Source organism: Mauremys mutica, chromosome 15 (assembly GCF_020497125.1).
Source record: "Mauremys mutica isolate MM-2020 ecotype Southern chromosome 15, ASM2049712v1, whole genome shotgun sequence".
NCBI classification, from domain to species: domain Eukaryota; kingdom Metazoa; phylum Chordata; order Testudines; family Geoemydidae; genus Mauremys; species Mauremys mutica.
In genome coordinates, this window is record NC_059086.1 from 2,639,294 (window position 1) to 2,652,438 (window position 13,145).

The window sequence follows — 13,145 nt, forward strand, 5'->3', positions numbered from 1 at the left end:
ACCCGTGGGAGCCGGAGGGGGGAGGGGGGATATGTGGGGGAAGGGGACAGACACCCGTGGGAGCCGGAGATGGGGGGGATACCGGGGGGGGATATCGGGGGGCAGACGGACAGACACCCGTGGGAGCCGGGGTGGGCTGGACCGAGGCGGGGAGCGAGGGATCCGCGTGTGGGGAGGAGGAGGAGGAGGAGGAGGAGGGGGGGGGAGGACAAGGAGCTGGGCGGCGGGGGGGGGGGATCCGCCTGCGAGCCGGAGAGCCAGGCAGGGGTTAAGGAAAAAGCCCCTTCCACTTCCGGATGTGCTCACAGCTCCCGGGGCTGGGCAGACAGAGCATCTTTCTTCCTCCTCCGCGGCGAGCTCCGGCCCCCGCCGCCGCCGAGCGAGCCGGGAACCTGCCAGCGAGCCCAGCCCGGCTCCCCTCCCCGGCCCCCCCCTCCTCTGCGCTGGAGCTTTCCGGGGGTGGGGGGGCCCTGATCTCTTCAAGGGGGTGGGGGCTGTAGGGATCTGTCCCCCCCACCCCTCTTCCAGCCCCCCCCGCCATTGGCAGGCAAGAAATCTCTGGGCAGGGGGGTGGGGAGGGCGGGGTGGGGGCTCGCCCCGCTTTCGGAGGGGGAAGGCGAGCAGCAGAGTGCTGCGGGGGGGTGTTTGCTCCATCCCCCCCTTCCTCAGCCCAGCACCAGGGTGGGTTTTTTTTTTAAGGGATCATCAGTCATTCTGCGTTTGACAGCTCGGAATACTTGATGGACAGCTGAGGCAGCCAGGACTGCTGGGGGGAGAGAGAGAGAGAGAGAGAGAAATCGACTGCAACCCCCCCCCCCCAGCTTTCTCCAGGAACCCCCCCCCCCCCTCCACCAATGCTTTGCCTCCTGGCATTCGCTTTCTGGACAGCCTTGAATCAGGGTTAACCAAGCCAGGGAGGAGGAGACCCCCCCCACCCCGAGAATTGAATTGTTTGCAGCAGTTTGGACCCGGAGCTGGGGTGTGTGGGGGGGAGAGATCTCGGATCCTCGCCCCCCATTCACAGCCCGTTTCCTAAGGAGAGCGAGAGGAAAGAAAGACCCCGGCTCGGACCCCCACACGCCAAGCATCCGATGGCACAAACGGTAGGTAGGTCTGCGGGCCATTGAGTCCTTCCCTGGGGCTGGGTGGCCCGTCCCCCCCTGGCTGTCCAAGGACTTTTGGAAAAGGAGCTGGGATCTGAAAGGGGGGGGGGTTGCTCTGAATGGCCCCCCCCTTCCAAAAAAAGAGAGCCTAGTTTGTGTGTTTCTTGGGCAGCTGGAGCCAGTGTTTGCACAGCTCCCCTGTGTCCCACTTCTCTGCTCTGCGTGGAAATCCGCCTCTTCTCCCGGGGCCGGGGGTGCGCCGCAAGTGCCAGATGTGGGCTGGTTTCCCGGGGGCGCGGGGGGGGGTGTGTTTACACTCAACTTTTTCTTAAAAAAAGAAAGAAAAAGAGAGAGAGAGAGAATCTTGGAAGCCTCTTTGTGTTGTGTCTTAGCGCTGCTCCGGTTTCTTCCACAACTGTTTGCGTAGCCGCCGCCTCTCTGCCCTAGCCGGGGGGATGTCTACAGAATCCCTAGATTGGTTGTGATTTTTGCACCGTGTAAACTAAGCAGGCTCCTGCCTGGTGGTAGTTCCCGCTTTCCCCCCTCTCGGCGTGGCTGGGAGAGCCTAGATTGCTCATTTAGGGGCTTTATTGGGTTTACCTTTAATTGGGGCCACTTTGTGCGTCGTTTCTGAAGTTTTACCAACTCCTTTTCGACTCTAATCCTCTCCTTGGAGTGCGTGGAAGGAGCTCTGGTGCTGAGAGCCAGCAGTTAATGTGGCTTTAATCTGCCCGGTTGTTAGAAATTTAGCAAGCGCTTCCTGAAAGATTTTCCTCCTATTTTGAAATCCCATTTCTATTTTGCTGGGAGCTCGCTGTCCTTTTAGACACAAACAGCCCAGCCTCCCTATCTTACCCGCGACCCTAAAATATCCGCACAGCTGTTAAAATACAAACGAACACTATCGGCTAAAATCAGGGAGGAAAAGTTAATGCCAACGTTAAAAAAAATTAGTAACTTCATACAGACTTGAAAAAAAAATTGCAAACCACCATCCACCCGTTTTCTCTACATCCTGCATAAGTTAAGTTTCCACGCGAAAGAGAAAAGTTTGCCATTAAAAAGAAGGTTGGGGGAATCAGCCTGGGAAAACCCAGCGTGCTTTGAAAATGCCACGAAACCCTGGGAAGACAATTTAAAATAAAACGAGGCACATTAAATTGATGAGCAGCATTATTACGTGAGAACGCCAGTGTGTGCCCTGGAAGCGAAAACAGATCTAAACAACTTTTTAAAAGAAGGCAAATGAAACTCCAATCGGCTCTCCCGAGTTTACAGAAATTCTATTTAGATTTAAAAAAAAAAGTGAAAACGTGTTTAAAACAGATTTCCCTCTTGCTCATAAAATCGAAGCCTTTGATTATGTAGATTTATATTTTCTCAACTCATTCCAAAGTCAAACAACCTCCAACCGGCTAAGGGAGGATAACAATGGCTCGCTTGAATTGGTTGAAAAGGCTTGAGGAGGAAAGTTGGCAAGATTTAAATAAGAATAGCTGTCATGTTGGAATCATTTCACAGTCCTTTCCCCCCCCCCCCCTTTAAAAGCTCTGGTTAAGGTAAAAAGTGGAGAGCGTGTTTAATAAATTAGACCTCAGTTCACAGAGTTCAGTTTTTTTAAAAAGAGACTGGGATTTTCTTTCTATTTCTAGTTAGAAACCAACATCTAAGGGACGGGCGAAGTGAGGATTTAACAGTTTATTTACAATGAACCAAAGAGGAAATATTTTAAAGCAAGAATCTCAGCACCAGGAGCACGTTCCTATTTTAAATGTCAAATTTCCTCCTCGAAAATATGTTGAAAATATCTGTGTCGCTTCTTTTTTTTTTCAAATACCCCCAAACTCCAGTTTAAAAAAGCGAGACGAATAATGTTTTGAAGGCGAAGTTTGCAAGAAAATAAAAAAAAGATTTTATCGCCTCAACGCTGGAAACTTTTTGTAAAGGCGAGAAGGTGGGAAAAGACCCTGATGTTGGAGGGGAAAACTTCCCAGCTAGGGTGAAAGGAACAAGGGTCGAAGCAGCAGCGGTGCTGGGGTGAAACTGACCACACCGGCTGCTGGCGTGAAAGTCACACATTTTGCAGCGGCTGATCCTGAAAGCCGCGGTGTCGCTGGAGTTAAATTAACAAAATGTTGCCGGGCAGGAACTAATTGCAAAAAAGAGAGAGAACGTTTAAATGACAAAAGGGGTCGGTAAGGAGTGGCATCGATTTTTAAAACAAAAAAAAAAAGCTAAAACTTGGCTGGAAATCAAATCAATGCAATTCACAATGTTGTGATTAAGGGTTTCTATTTCCCCACTTCTCGCCCTCTCAATATAGATCCGATCAACCCCTTGTCAATCGCTTCTTTACAGAACAAACGAGCAGGCAAATGCCTTGTTTTTCTTTAAGGCGAGCGTGTCACGGGGAGGGCCGTTGCCTACGAGGAGCTCTGGGCAAAAATTACTTCTCCAGCTCCCCGGATCTGAGGGATGTTTTTGGTGCAAAAAAAAAAAAAGGGAAAGAAAGAAAAATCCTCCCCCACTTCCTCTCCGTGCAGTCCCGACCCGGGGGCCGCTGCTGCGTGTTTGGGAGCGGGCTGCCTCCCTGACACCCGCCCTCCCCTTGTTTTCCACCTGCCTTGCAGTACGATGACCTGGTGCATTACCCCGCCATGGATGGAGTCGCTCTGCCTGGGTTCGGGGACCCTCACACGGCTCGGAGTTTGCAGCACCACGCGCTGAGCCAGAGCTCGCCCTATGGATCGGCCGGGGCACCCCACCGGGCCGGGGTGCTCCCGGGCCTGGGGAGCACGGACGCCTTGAAGAGGGAGAAGGATGAGATCTATGGGTAAGGAACCGGGGCTGGGCTCCGGGGACCCCCAGAGACTTGGGGCGGCGGGTTTCTCCCTAGGTTGGCCCAGGCGCCGCGGAGAATCGCTGGCCGGGAGAAGCAAGTTGTGTGTCTGTGGGTGTCGGGTGGGGGTGGGGGTGTGGAGCCTCCGGGTTGTTTTATTTGGACCTAGGCGCTGTCTGCCTGGCGAGCCCGCTAAGTTTTGGAGGGTCTGTCTCTTCATTTAGGGCTGAATCCAGCTAATTACCGAGGGATCCCTGGATCCATTTGATTGCTAGGAGGCTCTGGTCAGTTTCACGGCTGGTGGGACCATCTGTATCTCTCCCCTTTTATTTCAAGTGCGTGTGTGTCTGGGTGGGGGATCTGCGGTGGAGATTTCTGACGGTCGGTCCGTCTAATTTCCAGCAGGATGGGGCTGTCTGTCTGTCTGTCTAGCCATTTTCTGTCTGTTTTCTCTCAGTCCAGTTTCTGGGGGAGTGGTTTGTTTCTAACCATGTATTTCAAGGGGGAATCTCTCTCTCTGCCTGCCATCCTAGTAGTTTGCAGGAGGGAGAGAGATTTACCCACCCCGGACAAAACACAGGGCACTTTGAGGGGGAAAGGCCGGGTTGTCATTTTCAAATCAGGCTCCCCAGCGAGAGAGTGAGGGAGCGGGGCTTGGGGATGAATCCCGTAAAAAAGGAGCAAACTTTGGAGCCAAGCGGAGGAGAGAAAAGTGGCTGGGGGACCCTGGAGCAGGGGCTGATTTTGAAGGCCCAGGGAGAGGAAGATTTTCTCGGCTTGGTGTGTGCACTTGGCTGCCCTGGTCTCTCATGGCTCTGCCGCGTGGGGTGCCCGCTTCGCCATCAAAGCCATTTCCCTTAGCCCGAAGCACTCAGGACCCAGAAGTGGGGGGTCGGGGCTGGAAAAGGGGGGTGCCTTTCTGGGCAGGTGAAAAGGCTGCATGGGAAGATGCGCCACTTGAGTTCTTTGGAAAGAGAAAGTCCAGAGATTTTCTACAGGTGAGGCCAGAAATGGAAGCCAGGGAAGGCCCCCCGGAAGGGAAGGAGAGGACCTGAAACCGAAATCCGCCCACGGGGAATAACTGTCCCTTGGAAGGGAGGAAAGACGTGAAAAATGCTGAGGCGTCAGCATGGCCCCAGCGTTTGTAGGGAGCCAAGGGAAAGGTGGAGCAGAAGACGGCAAGGAGGAGAGAAACCAGGGGAGAACGAGGGGACAGGCAGAGGAAGTAGAAAGAGGGAAGCAGGAGGAGGAAGAAAGACAGGAAGGAGAAAGAGGGAACGATAGAAAACGAACAGAAATAGAAGCAGGAGCCGAGGAGGGAAAGAGCGAAATCGCTCCCTTCTGAATAAGGTTGCAGCCAATGTGGAGGACAGAAGGAGCCGAAAACTACAAAGACCCAGGCCCAGCCGGGACCCCTTTCCCCTCTACCCCCAAAGATTTTGCAGTCACTACTGGAGGAATAGGGACCGGGTGCTACCAGGCCCGTTAAAGTTTGCCAGCCTCTTTCTTCGAATCCCGGCTCTTCTGGCTCCATGTAAACATTTCTAGGAGCAGGGAAGCAAAACTATTTTCCTCCCCCAAGGGGCACAAAGTGTCCCCCTCCCTCCCGCCCATGCGTGCGCCCCCTTTGCCAGAGTAGAGGCTGCTTTCAATTTGCAGCTATTTGTTGTTTTTACTCGTGGGCTCTGTGGAGACTCTCGTCTCGGCTGCTGGGCTGACACGCCAGCTCTCAAGTTCCAGGAGGGAGAGACACACTTAGGAGATAACATGGCTTATGTTGGCTGCAAATATTTACATAGCATATGCTGTGTGAACTTGTGCAGCGGGCTGGGAATGCACAGTGTGTGTCTAGATGGAGCGGGAGAGCGCGAGAGACAGCCCTGGCCTATGTGGATATATCTGGATGTGTGTGGGTGTGTATAATATATATGTGTGTGAGTGGGGAGATATAAACGATCGCAGAAATGTTGGGCCCCGCGCTGAGACTGGACCAAGTAACCCTGGCCCAGTGGTTCTCAACCAGGGGTACGTGAACCTCTGGGGCTACGCAGAGCTCTTCCTGGGGGGACATCAGCTCATCGAGGGATTTGCCTCGTTTTATAACAGGCTACGTAAAAGGCACTAACATTTCATACAGTGCCTGGCCTGTACAGCTCTGTGTACTGGACACTGAAATGTCGGTACAAGGCCGATTTTCTGACCGATGTGTGGTAACAATTGTGTGGTAACAATGAGACAGTCGGGCCTTTGTCAGTAATCGTGTGGCAGTGACGCTTGTGTAGTCTTCTGTCTGATTGTGTAAGCAAGTCGTTTTTAAGTGAGGTGAAACATGGAGGGGGGGACGTGAGGCAAATCCACCCCCTGAAACGGGGACGGTTGTTTGGAAAGGTTGCAAGCCACTGCCCTAGACTGTCCCTGAGCAGTGTGTATATGTGGCATATGCACGTGCCTGCAAAGCGTGATCAGGGGGGCCTCCTGTGGGTCTGTGGAACAGTTTGTACCCACAGTGCGATATAATCGATATATTACACGCTCGGGGCCTTAGCCGTGAGATTGCACAGGGCTGGGTAAGCCGGAAAGCTTGAATAGAAGTTGGGCCGACAAAAGCGATTCCCGCCCCACCCTTGTCTTGCGAGTATCCTGGGCCCAACAGGGGGCTCCACGAGTGGAAAGCATGAAGCTGCCGGCACGGGGTGTCTGGGTAGACAACGTTTTGGGTATATTCTATCTCAGGGGGTCTCAAACTGGGGGTCAGAACCTCTCAAGGGGCCACAAGGTTATTACACGGGGGGTCGCAAGCTCCACCCCAAACCCTGCTTTGCCTCCAGCATTTATAATGGTGTTAAATATATAAACAAGTGTTTTTAATTGATAAGGGGGTCGCACTCAGAGGCCTGCTGTGTGAAAGGGTCATCAGGACAAAAAAAGTTTGAGAACCACTGATCTATATATACAGCTACAAAGTGTGTAATGTTGACATACACTGTGTGTGTGTGTGTGTGTGTATGGGTGTATCTCTAGCTATACGTGCGGTGTAAATACGTGCTTTTAAAGGTATTTAGGCACCTAAATACCTTTAAAAATCTGCCCTTAATCTGCTGTGATAGACACGGTGCCAATATGTATCTTTAGATACACGCTGGGTATAGTATGTGTGTATGTGCATACATGGATAGCGGTTCATTTGTCGGTCATTCTGTGTGTGTGTGTGTGTGTGTGCGTGCACTAACATTGTGACGTGTAACAATGTGGCACACTGTATATATGTACGTATAGAATAGTTTTGTATCTATGTCTATATATATATTTACACAGTGGGTGTATGTATGTCATGCTCTGTGTGTGTATATTTATACACACAGTGAGCAAGATGTCACACACACACACACACACACGAATATTAGTGTTGCACAATGGATCTGTATGTATAGACTGGATTGGATGGGCAGAAATTCTCTAGGCCCAAAATCCCTGTTTCCCGCTGCCTTGTGTGTTTGCTTGTATGAGTGTAAAGTGAGTGCAAAGACTTGCCCAATGGTACCGTTTTTACACCCTCTTTACACTCCCGGTGCACTCGTGTAACTGCCTGCATATGTAGCCATTGTCTCTAGTGTGTAAACGAGCTATGCACTCTGCGTGTGTGTACGCACATCAGTAGTACATTGTGCCTGTATATACGGACGTGTTTGTGTGTTTGTGTGTGCGTGTGTACATGTGTGTACATGTGTCTTTGGATGCATGTCTTTACTGCACATTTCAACGTATGGATGGTGGTTGTGTTGTGTGGCGGTTTTAAATCTAAACATAAACTAAACTTCATGGCACGGTCCTCAGGTCCTCAGAGTGGGTAGCTGCAGGGAAGTTAATGGCCACTGGTCAGTTTACGCCACCTGAGGATCTGGCCGTGGCTGCATAAATCTGGGCCGTTGCCAGTGAGAGTACATCTCCGCACACATGCAGCGCGTACTGTAGGGCTGCAGTTTGTGTAGTGTTTCTGGAACCATATTCAACGGAGGAGCGGTACAGTCAAATCTGAATTGGTATCTTCCATGCATATTAATACGACCCACGGTGGGAATAGGTGTTATATGCTGTGCCTGCATTGTATAGACCTGAGTGTGCGTAGATCTTTTAGCATGTGTTTTGTGGGGCGATGTTATATGCTGCTGTGCGGGTGTGTATGTGTGTAGAAACGCACAGCAGGGTTTAATGCCAACACACACAAACATATTATAAAAGATAAACTCACCATCAGTCTGTTTGTATGTCAGCTCTGTGAGCATATGCCATTGCACGTCAATATATGCGTTTGTGCATTTAAACACACTGTAGTGTACAATGCTGATATCCTCACACCCACTGTTTTTATGTCTCTTATGTGAGGCTTGCGCATCAGTTTTATAGACGACAGCGCATCTGTACGCACAAACCCTTATTCACACAGCTGTATGTAAGATTGCTGTACACATTAGATACTGCAAACACACTGCAGAAACATTCCCAGGCACAGAAGCTATTGACATACGATATTGGCACACGCCGTATACACTATTCTCTACGTAGAAATATACACCGTGAGCATGTTCTCAGTCTCTCTGTCCTGTACGATGCGGCCGCACTCTGCACCCGGGGGTGTAGAGATAGACTAGCCATGTTGATATGCACCCCTGTGAATTACGAACCTGCCTGTTCTGTGCAGAGTGCGTCCATGTTACAGAGCGGGAGTGTGTGTATAGTATGGACCTTTTATGTACTTGGTATATTCCCCTCCCCCCGCCGCCCCGCATTTCTCTGTCTTCTCTTTTTCTCCTTCCCTTCCTCCTCTAATTTTCTTTCCTTCTTTCTGTGCTTCCCCCCTTCCCCTAACCCTCCGGTTCATACTCCCAGTCGCCTGCTCCCTGCTTCTTACACGCATGTTGATTATTAATGTATCAGGCGTATTATGGTGGTTGCCCAGGGACCAATAGAAACTGGTGCTGTAGGAGCACGGAGTAATGGAGAGCGCTCGCCTCGCCCCTTCCCTCCGCCTCCTCTGAGCCCCCTTCTCCCCCTGCGGCTGGACCTTGCTCCCCTAGAGAATGGTCCCACGCAAGGCCAGGCAGCCGTGAATGTTGCCAGCTCAATCCAGTGTCTCCTCTATAGCAGCCCTCTCCCCATCTGGAGTGGTGCTGGTTCTGGTCCAGAGCGGTACCGCCGTCCAGCTCCACTCATGGGTGATGGCACATCAGGGAAAGAAACCCAGTTGCCTTTGCCCAGTAGCACCAGGCATATCGCACGGCTAAGGGCTGTGCGTGTCCGTATGATGCAGGCAGGTTAAGATGCTGTGAGTCTGTACACACTTTAAATGCCATCCCGTATGTATTCTACACACTGTGCATGTGCACATGCACAAGGTCATCCCCTAGCCGGGTGTATACGCCCTCATAACGTTCCCCCTTGGGCGCCGGACATTTTCCAGACCAAAATGTTTTGTATTTTGTGGTTCCCAACGACTTTTTGTTTCAAAATTTCCTTCAATTTTCTTGTTAAAGTCCCCAAACTGTTTTAAAATGGTCAGAACAACGTTTCAATCTGATTTCAACCAAACCTTTGGCTCTAAATGATTCCCTCCCGAATACACTCTTAAAAGCTGCCTAGGAACTGAGAAAAAAATCTGTTCTTCCGCCAGCTCCGCTAATGTGTGTGTATCTTATATACACTGTGTGTATACACGCTAATAATGCTCTCCCTTGTGTGTGTGTGTGTAATAGAGGTGCCTATACACACACAGTAATAATGGTGTCTGGTGTATTATGCACACTCTGTACCCACCAGTAACGTTACTCTGTGTATTATGTACATACAATTCCTACAGGAGGCCCTACATGTACTATAGACAATAGTCACGTACTATAGATGCACTATATAGTGTTATATGTAGGCTTGGAAGGATTAGCTATTTCATCAGAAAATGTCGATCGGACCGTGCGCACCACCGAAATATTTCCATCGATTCAAAACTGAAATTTGCAGCTAAGCAAAGCAGCTTGCGAACTGCCTCGAGTGTCTTTACTTTGGCTATTTTGACATGGGATGGACGGTTTGCGTTTTCACAATTATAAAGCTTTTTGAATCTCAGTGTCGACTGCTGGACACCCCTCTCCCCCAGTTCCCACAACGGTGGCAATTTAAAATACATAAAACTGGGGGAAAATGCTTAAAAATAAACCTCGAAATGATTAAAAAATACAAATCTAATTTTGCCCAGCCTAATGATATGCCCTGTGACTGTCTACACCCGTGGGTTGTGGTCCTCTGTTTGCGTATTTGCTCTGTGTGTGTACATACACTAATGCCGTTCCAGTCTGTGGATAACAGTGGGGCTCAAATAGGGTGACCAGATGTCCCGATTTTATAGGGACAATCCCGATTTTGGAGCCTTTCTTTTATATAGGCTCCTATTACCCCCCTCCCCCATCCCGATTTTTCACACTTGCTGTCTGGTCACCCTAGTCTCACACTTTTTCACTGGTGACCCCTTTCACACAGCAAGCCTCTGCGTGCGGACCCCCCCAATAAATTAAACACACTTTTAAATATATTTAACACCATTATAAACACTGGAGGCAAGCGGGGTTTGGGCTGGAGGTTGACAACTTGCGACCCCCCCCATGTAATGACCTCGCCGCCCCCTAAGGGGTCCCGAGCCCCAGTTTGAGACCCTCTGGTGCATAACTGTCCTCTGAGTGGGTGCACGTGTGTAACAGTCACATACACTGTTAGTAGGTACAGCCTTTGTTTGCTCACCTCTGCGCAATCCGTTGCGGAGATAATCTATTGCACCCCGCGGGCATGTGACCAGCGGTTGGCTTGCCTAGCTTCTACTCCGTCTCCGTGCTCCATTGTCGGTGTATAGCACGTGTGTTGCACGTTGTGCATGCTTCTGTGTGACAGAGTCTTTTATTACCCAGCGTGTGCCCTGCCTCGTGCACGCCGGGCGCTTGCGCGTGATGCTCGGCCGTGGCCACGGCGGCTATTACACACTGGGTGGGTTAGAGAGACAAGGCCAGGGGGCAAATCTCTTTTATTGAACCAACTTCTGTGGATGAGAGACACGAGCTCCCTTCGGGGCTGGGAAGGGGCCGCCCAGCGTCACAGCCGGGTGGACCAGCTTGGTTGGTGGAAGTAGTTAGCGCTCAAGGTAGAGCACGGGGGTGGGCGGATCTCGGAGTACCTTTCCCAGAGCCGAGGACGAGCTCTGTGTAAGCTGGAAAGCTCGGCTCCTCTCTCTCTCCACCAGAAATTGGTCTGATAAGAGATATTACCTCCCCCACCTTGTCTCTCTAATATCCCGAGACAGACACGGCTGCAGATTACACTGCATGCAACCGTGCGTAGGTGCTCTGTAACACGGCTGTGTGTATATTTTGGTGCCACACAGAATGGATCCGTGAGCATGAATGACTACGTGTGCGTGTGTGTGTTTATATTTGTGCAGAGGGGTGCGGGTGGTGTATGTGTATTGCACACTATCTGGGGCTGTGTGTTACACATGGGCTGGGTATACGCTGGCATGGCATAGATGCGGGGCGTGCGCCGCGTCGTGCGTGCGTCTGCACGGATCGCGTGGCATTTGTGCACGGGTGCGCAATCCGTTGCAGTGGCCGAGCTGTAATGGTGCAAGCGGGACAGTTGTGTCAGTGGGTCCATTATGGGGCCCCAGGCAGCAGAGGCCGCTCTACCTATAGAGCAGCAGATTTCGGGAGGAGGGGCAGTTTTGGGTCCTCTCCCTCCATAAGGGGGGCGGATGCGGCTGGTGGGGCTACACGGGCTAATGTATTCTTGCCCCAGGGCCTTCTCTAGCCTTGTTCCGGCGCTGATCGGCTGGGTGCCTGGATTGCATAATGCACGTGCCTTGCACCCTGTGTGTGCAGTAGGGTGACGAGACAGCAAGTGTGAAAAATCGGGATGGGGGTGGGGGGGTAATAGGAGCTTATATAAGAAAAAGACCCACAAATCGGGACCGTCCCTATAAAATCGGGACATCTGGTCACCCCTAGTGTGCGGCTCTAACCTGGCCTCTGTGTGGCAGGCATCCCTTGTTCCCCTTGCTGGCCTTGGTCTTTGAGAAGTGTGAGCTGGCGACCTGCTCCCCCAGGGATACCTCGGGCTCTTACCCCGGTGGGGACGTCTGCTCCTCCGATTCCTTCAACGAGGACATAGCCGTCTTCGCTAAACAGGTCAGTGGCTGGAGCCGGCGGGGGGCAAAGCAGGAGACAGCTACGGCCAGAGGGACGCAGGGGAAGCCGGGCCAGCGCTGGGGCCCGACTCGCTCTAGCGTTATCCCCGGGTAAAATCGACTGATCGCTGGCTCGATTCGGGGAACTACTTGGAAGACCCAGCACTGAATCAGACTCGGCAAATCAGGCCCAGCTGCTATCTTAGCATTGCCAACAAAACAAAACAAAAACCCTTGTGTTAATCCTGCCTTTATGGACATGCCTTGGCCAGGCCGAGAGCGTACATGAGGCTGCGTTGTGCTTAAAAATTATAGAGCGAGCGAGAGCACAACGCTTGCTTAGAAGGACTTTTAAAAAGGAGACGGGGTGAAATCTGATCTTGCATAGGAGGGGCTGGGCCGCAGCAGGGGTGGGAATATTTTAAAATACATAGACAGGGCAGAGCCTAGAGTGAAATATACGCATGTGGGGATGGCACGGAAGCTCTGGGGAAAGAGAGATTTCTCTCTCTCTCTCTCTCTCTCTTTTTATGTTCTGGGGAAATGAGAAAAGCAGATTTTTTTTTAATCGTGCTAACCTTTTGCCTCTCTGTGTTTTATTTGTGCTGGATTGCCCGTGTCTTTCTCTTTCTAGATTAGGACAGAAAAACCTTTATTTTCTTCCAATCCTGAGCTGGATAATTTGGTAAGAAACTTAAAAAAAATAAATAAATCTGTAATTCCGTGTACAATGCAAATCATCTTTTCAAATGGCTTTTCTGCGGGTCTGATTGGCTTTGGGTTATTTTTCTTTCGTGCTACTCGTCTTCATTGAAATGTGGCTCCAGTTCTGCAAAGCTATGCCCCAGGAGTGAGCTGATTCCGCTCAGCCTCCATGCAAGCTTGCATTCCTGTCTGGCCTGGGCCTTTGAGCATGGACACGAGAGATGGAAGCACGTACTCAAAGCTGAGTTTAAGTGCTTCCCTCAATAAGGACTTGTACTGG

At 51.2% G+C, this 13,145-nt stretch overlaps 1 protein-coding gene across 3 annotated transcripts in view; it reads left to right on the forward strand.

Annotated features, from left to right (window-relative positions):
- The first annotated feature begins 364 nt into the window (after positions 1-364).
- MEIS3 (Meis homeobox 3) overlaps positions 365-13,145 on the forward strand; it is a 33,920-nt gene continuing 21,139 nt past the window's right edge. Inside the window, exons 1-4 of one of the 3 annotated variants that reach the window (XM_044989042.1) lie at positions 365-1,107; positions 3,734-3,936; positions 12,014-12,161; positions 12,795-12,845. In XM_044989042.1, coding sequence (XP_044844977.1) covers positions 3,761-3,936; positions 12,014-12,161; positions 12,795-12,845 — 375 coding nt within the window. In that variant the 5' untranslated portion in view covers positions 365-1,107; positions 3,734-3,760. Of the gene's footprint in view, positions 1,108-3,733; positions 3,937-11,362; positions 11,392-12,013; positions 12,162-12,794; positions 12,846-13,145 lie in introns of those variants that run through there. The other 2 variants (XM_044989041.1, XM_044989043.1) reach the window with 2 other exon arrangements.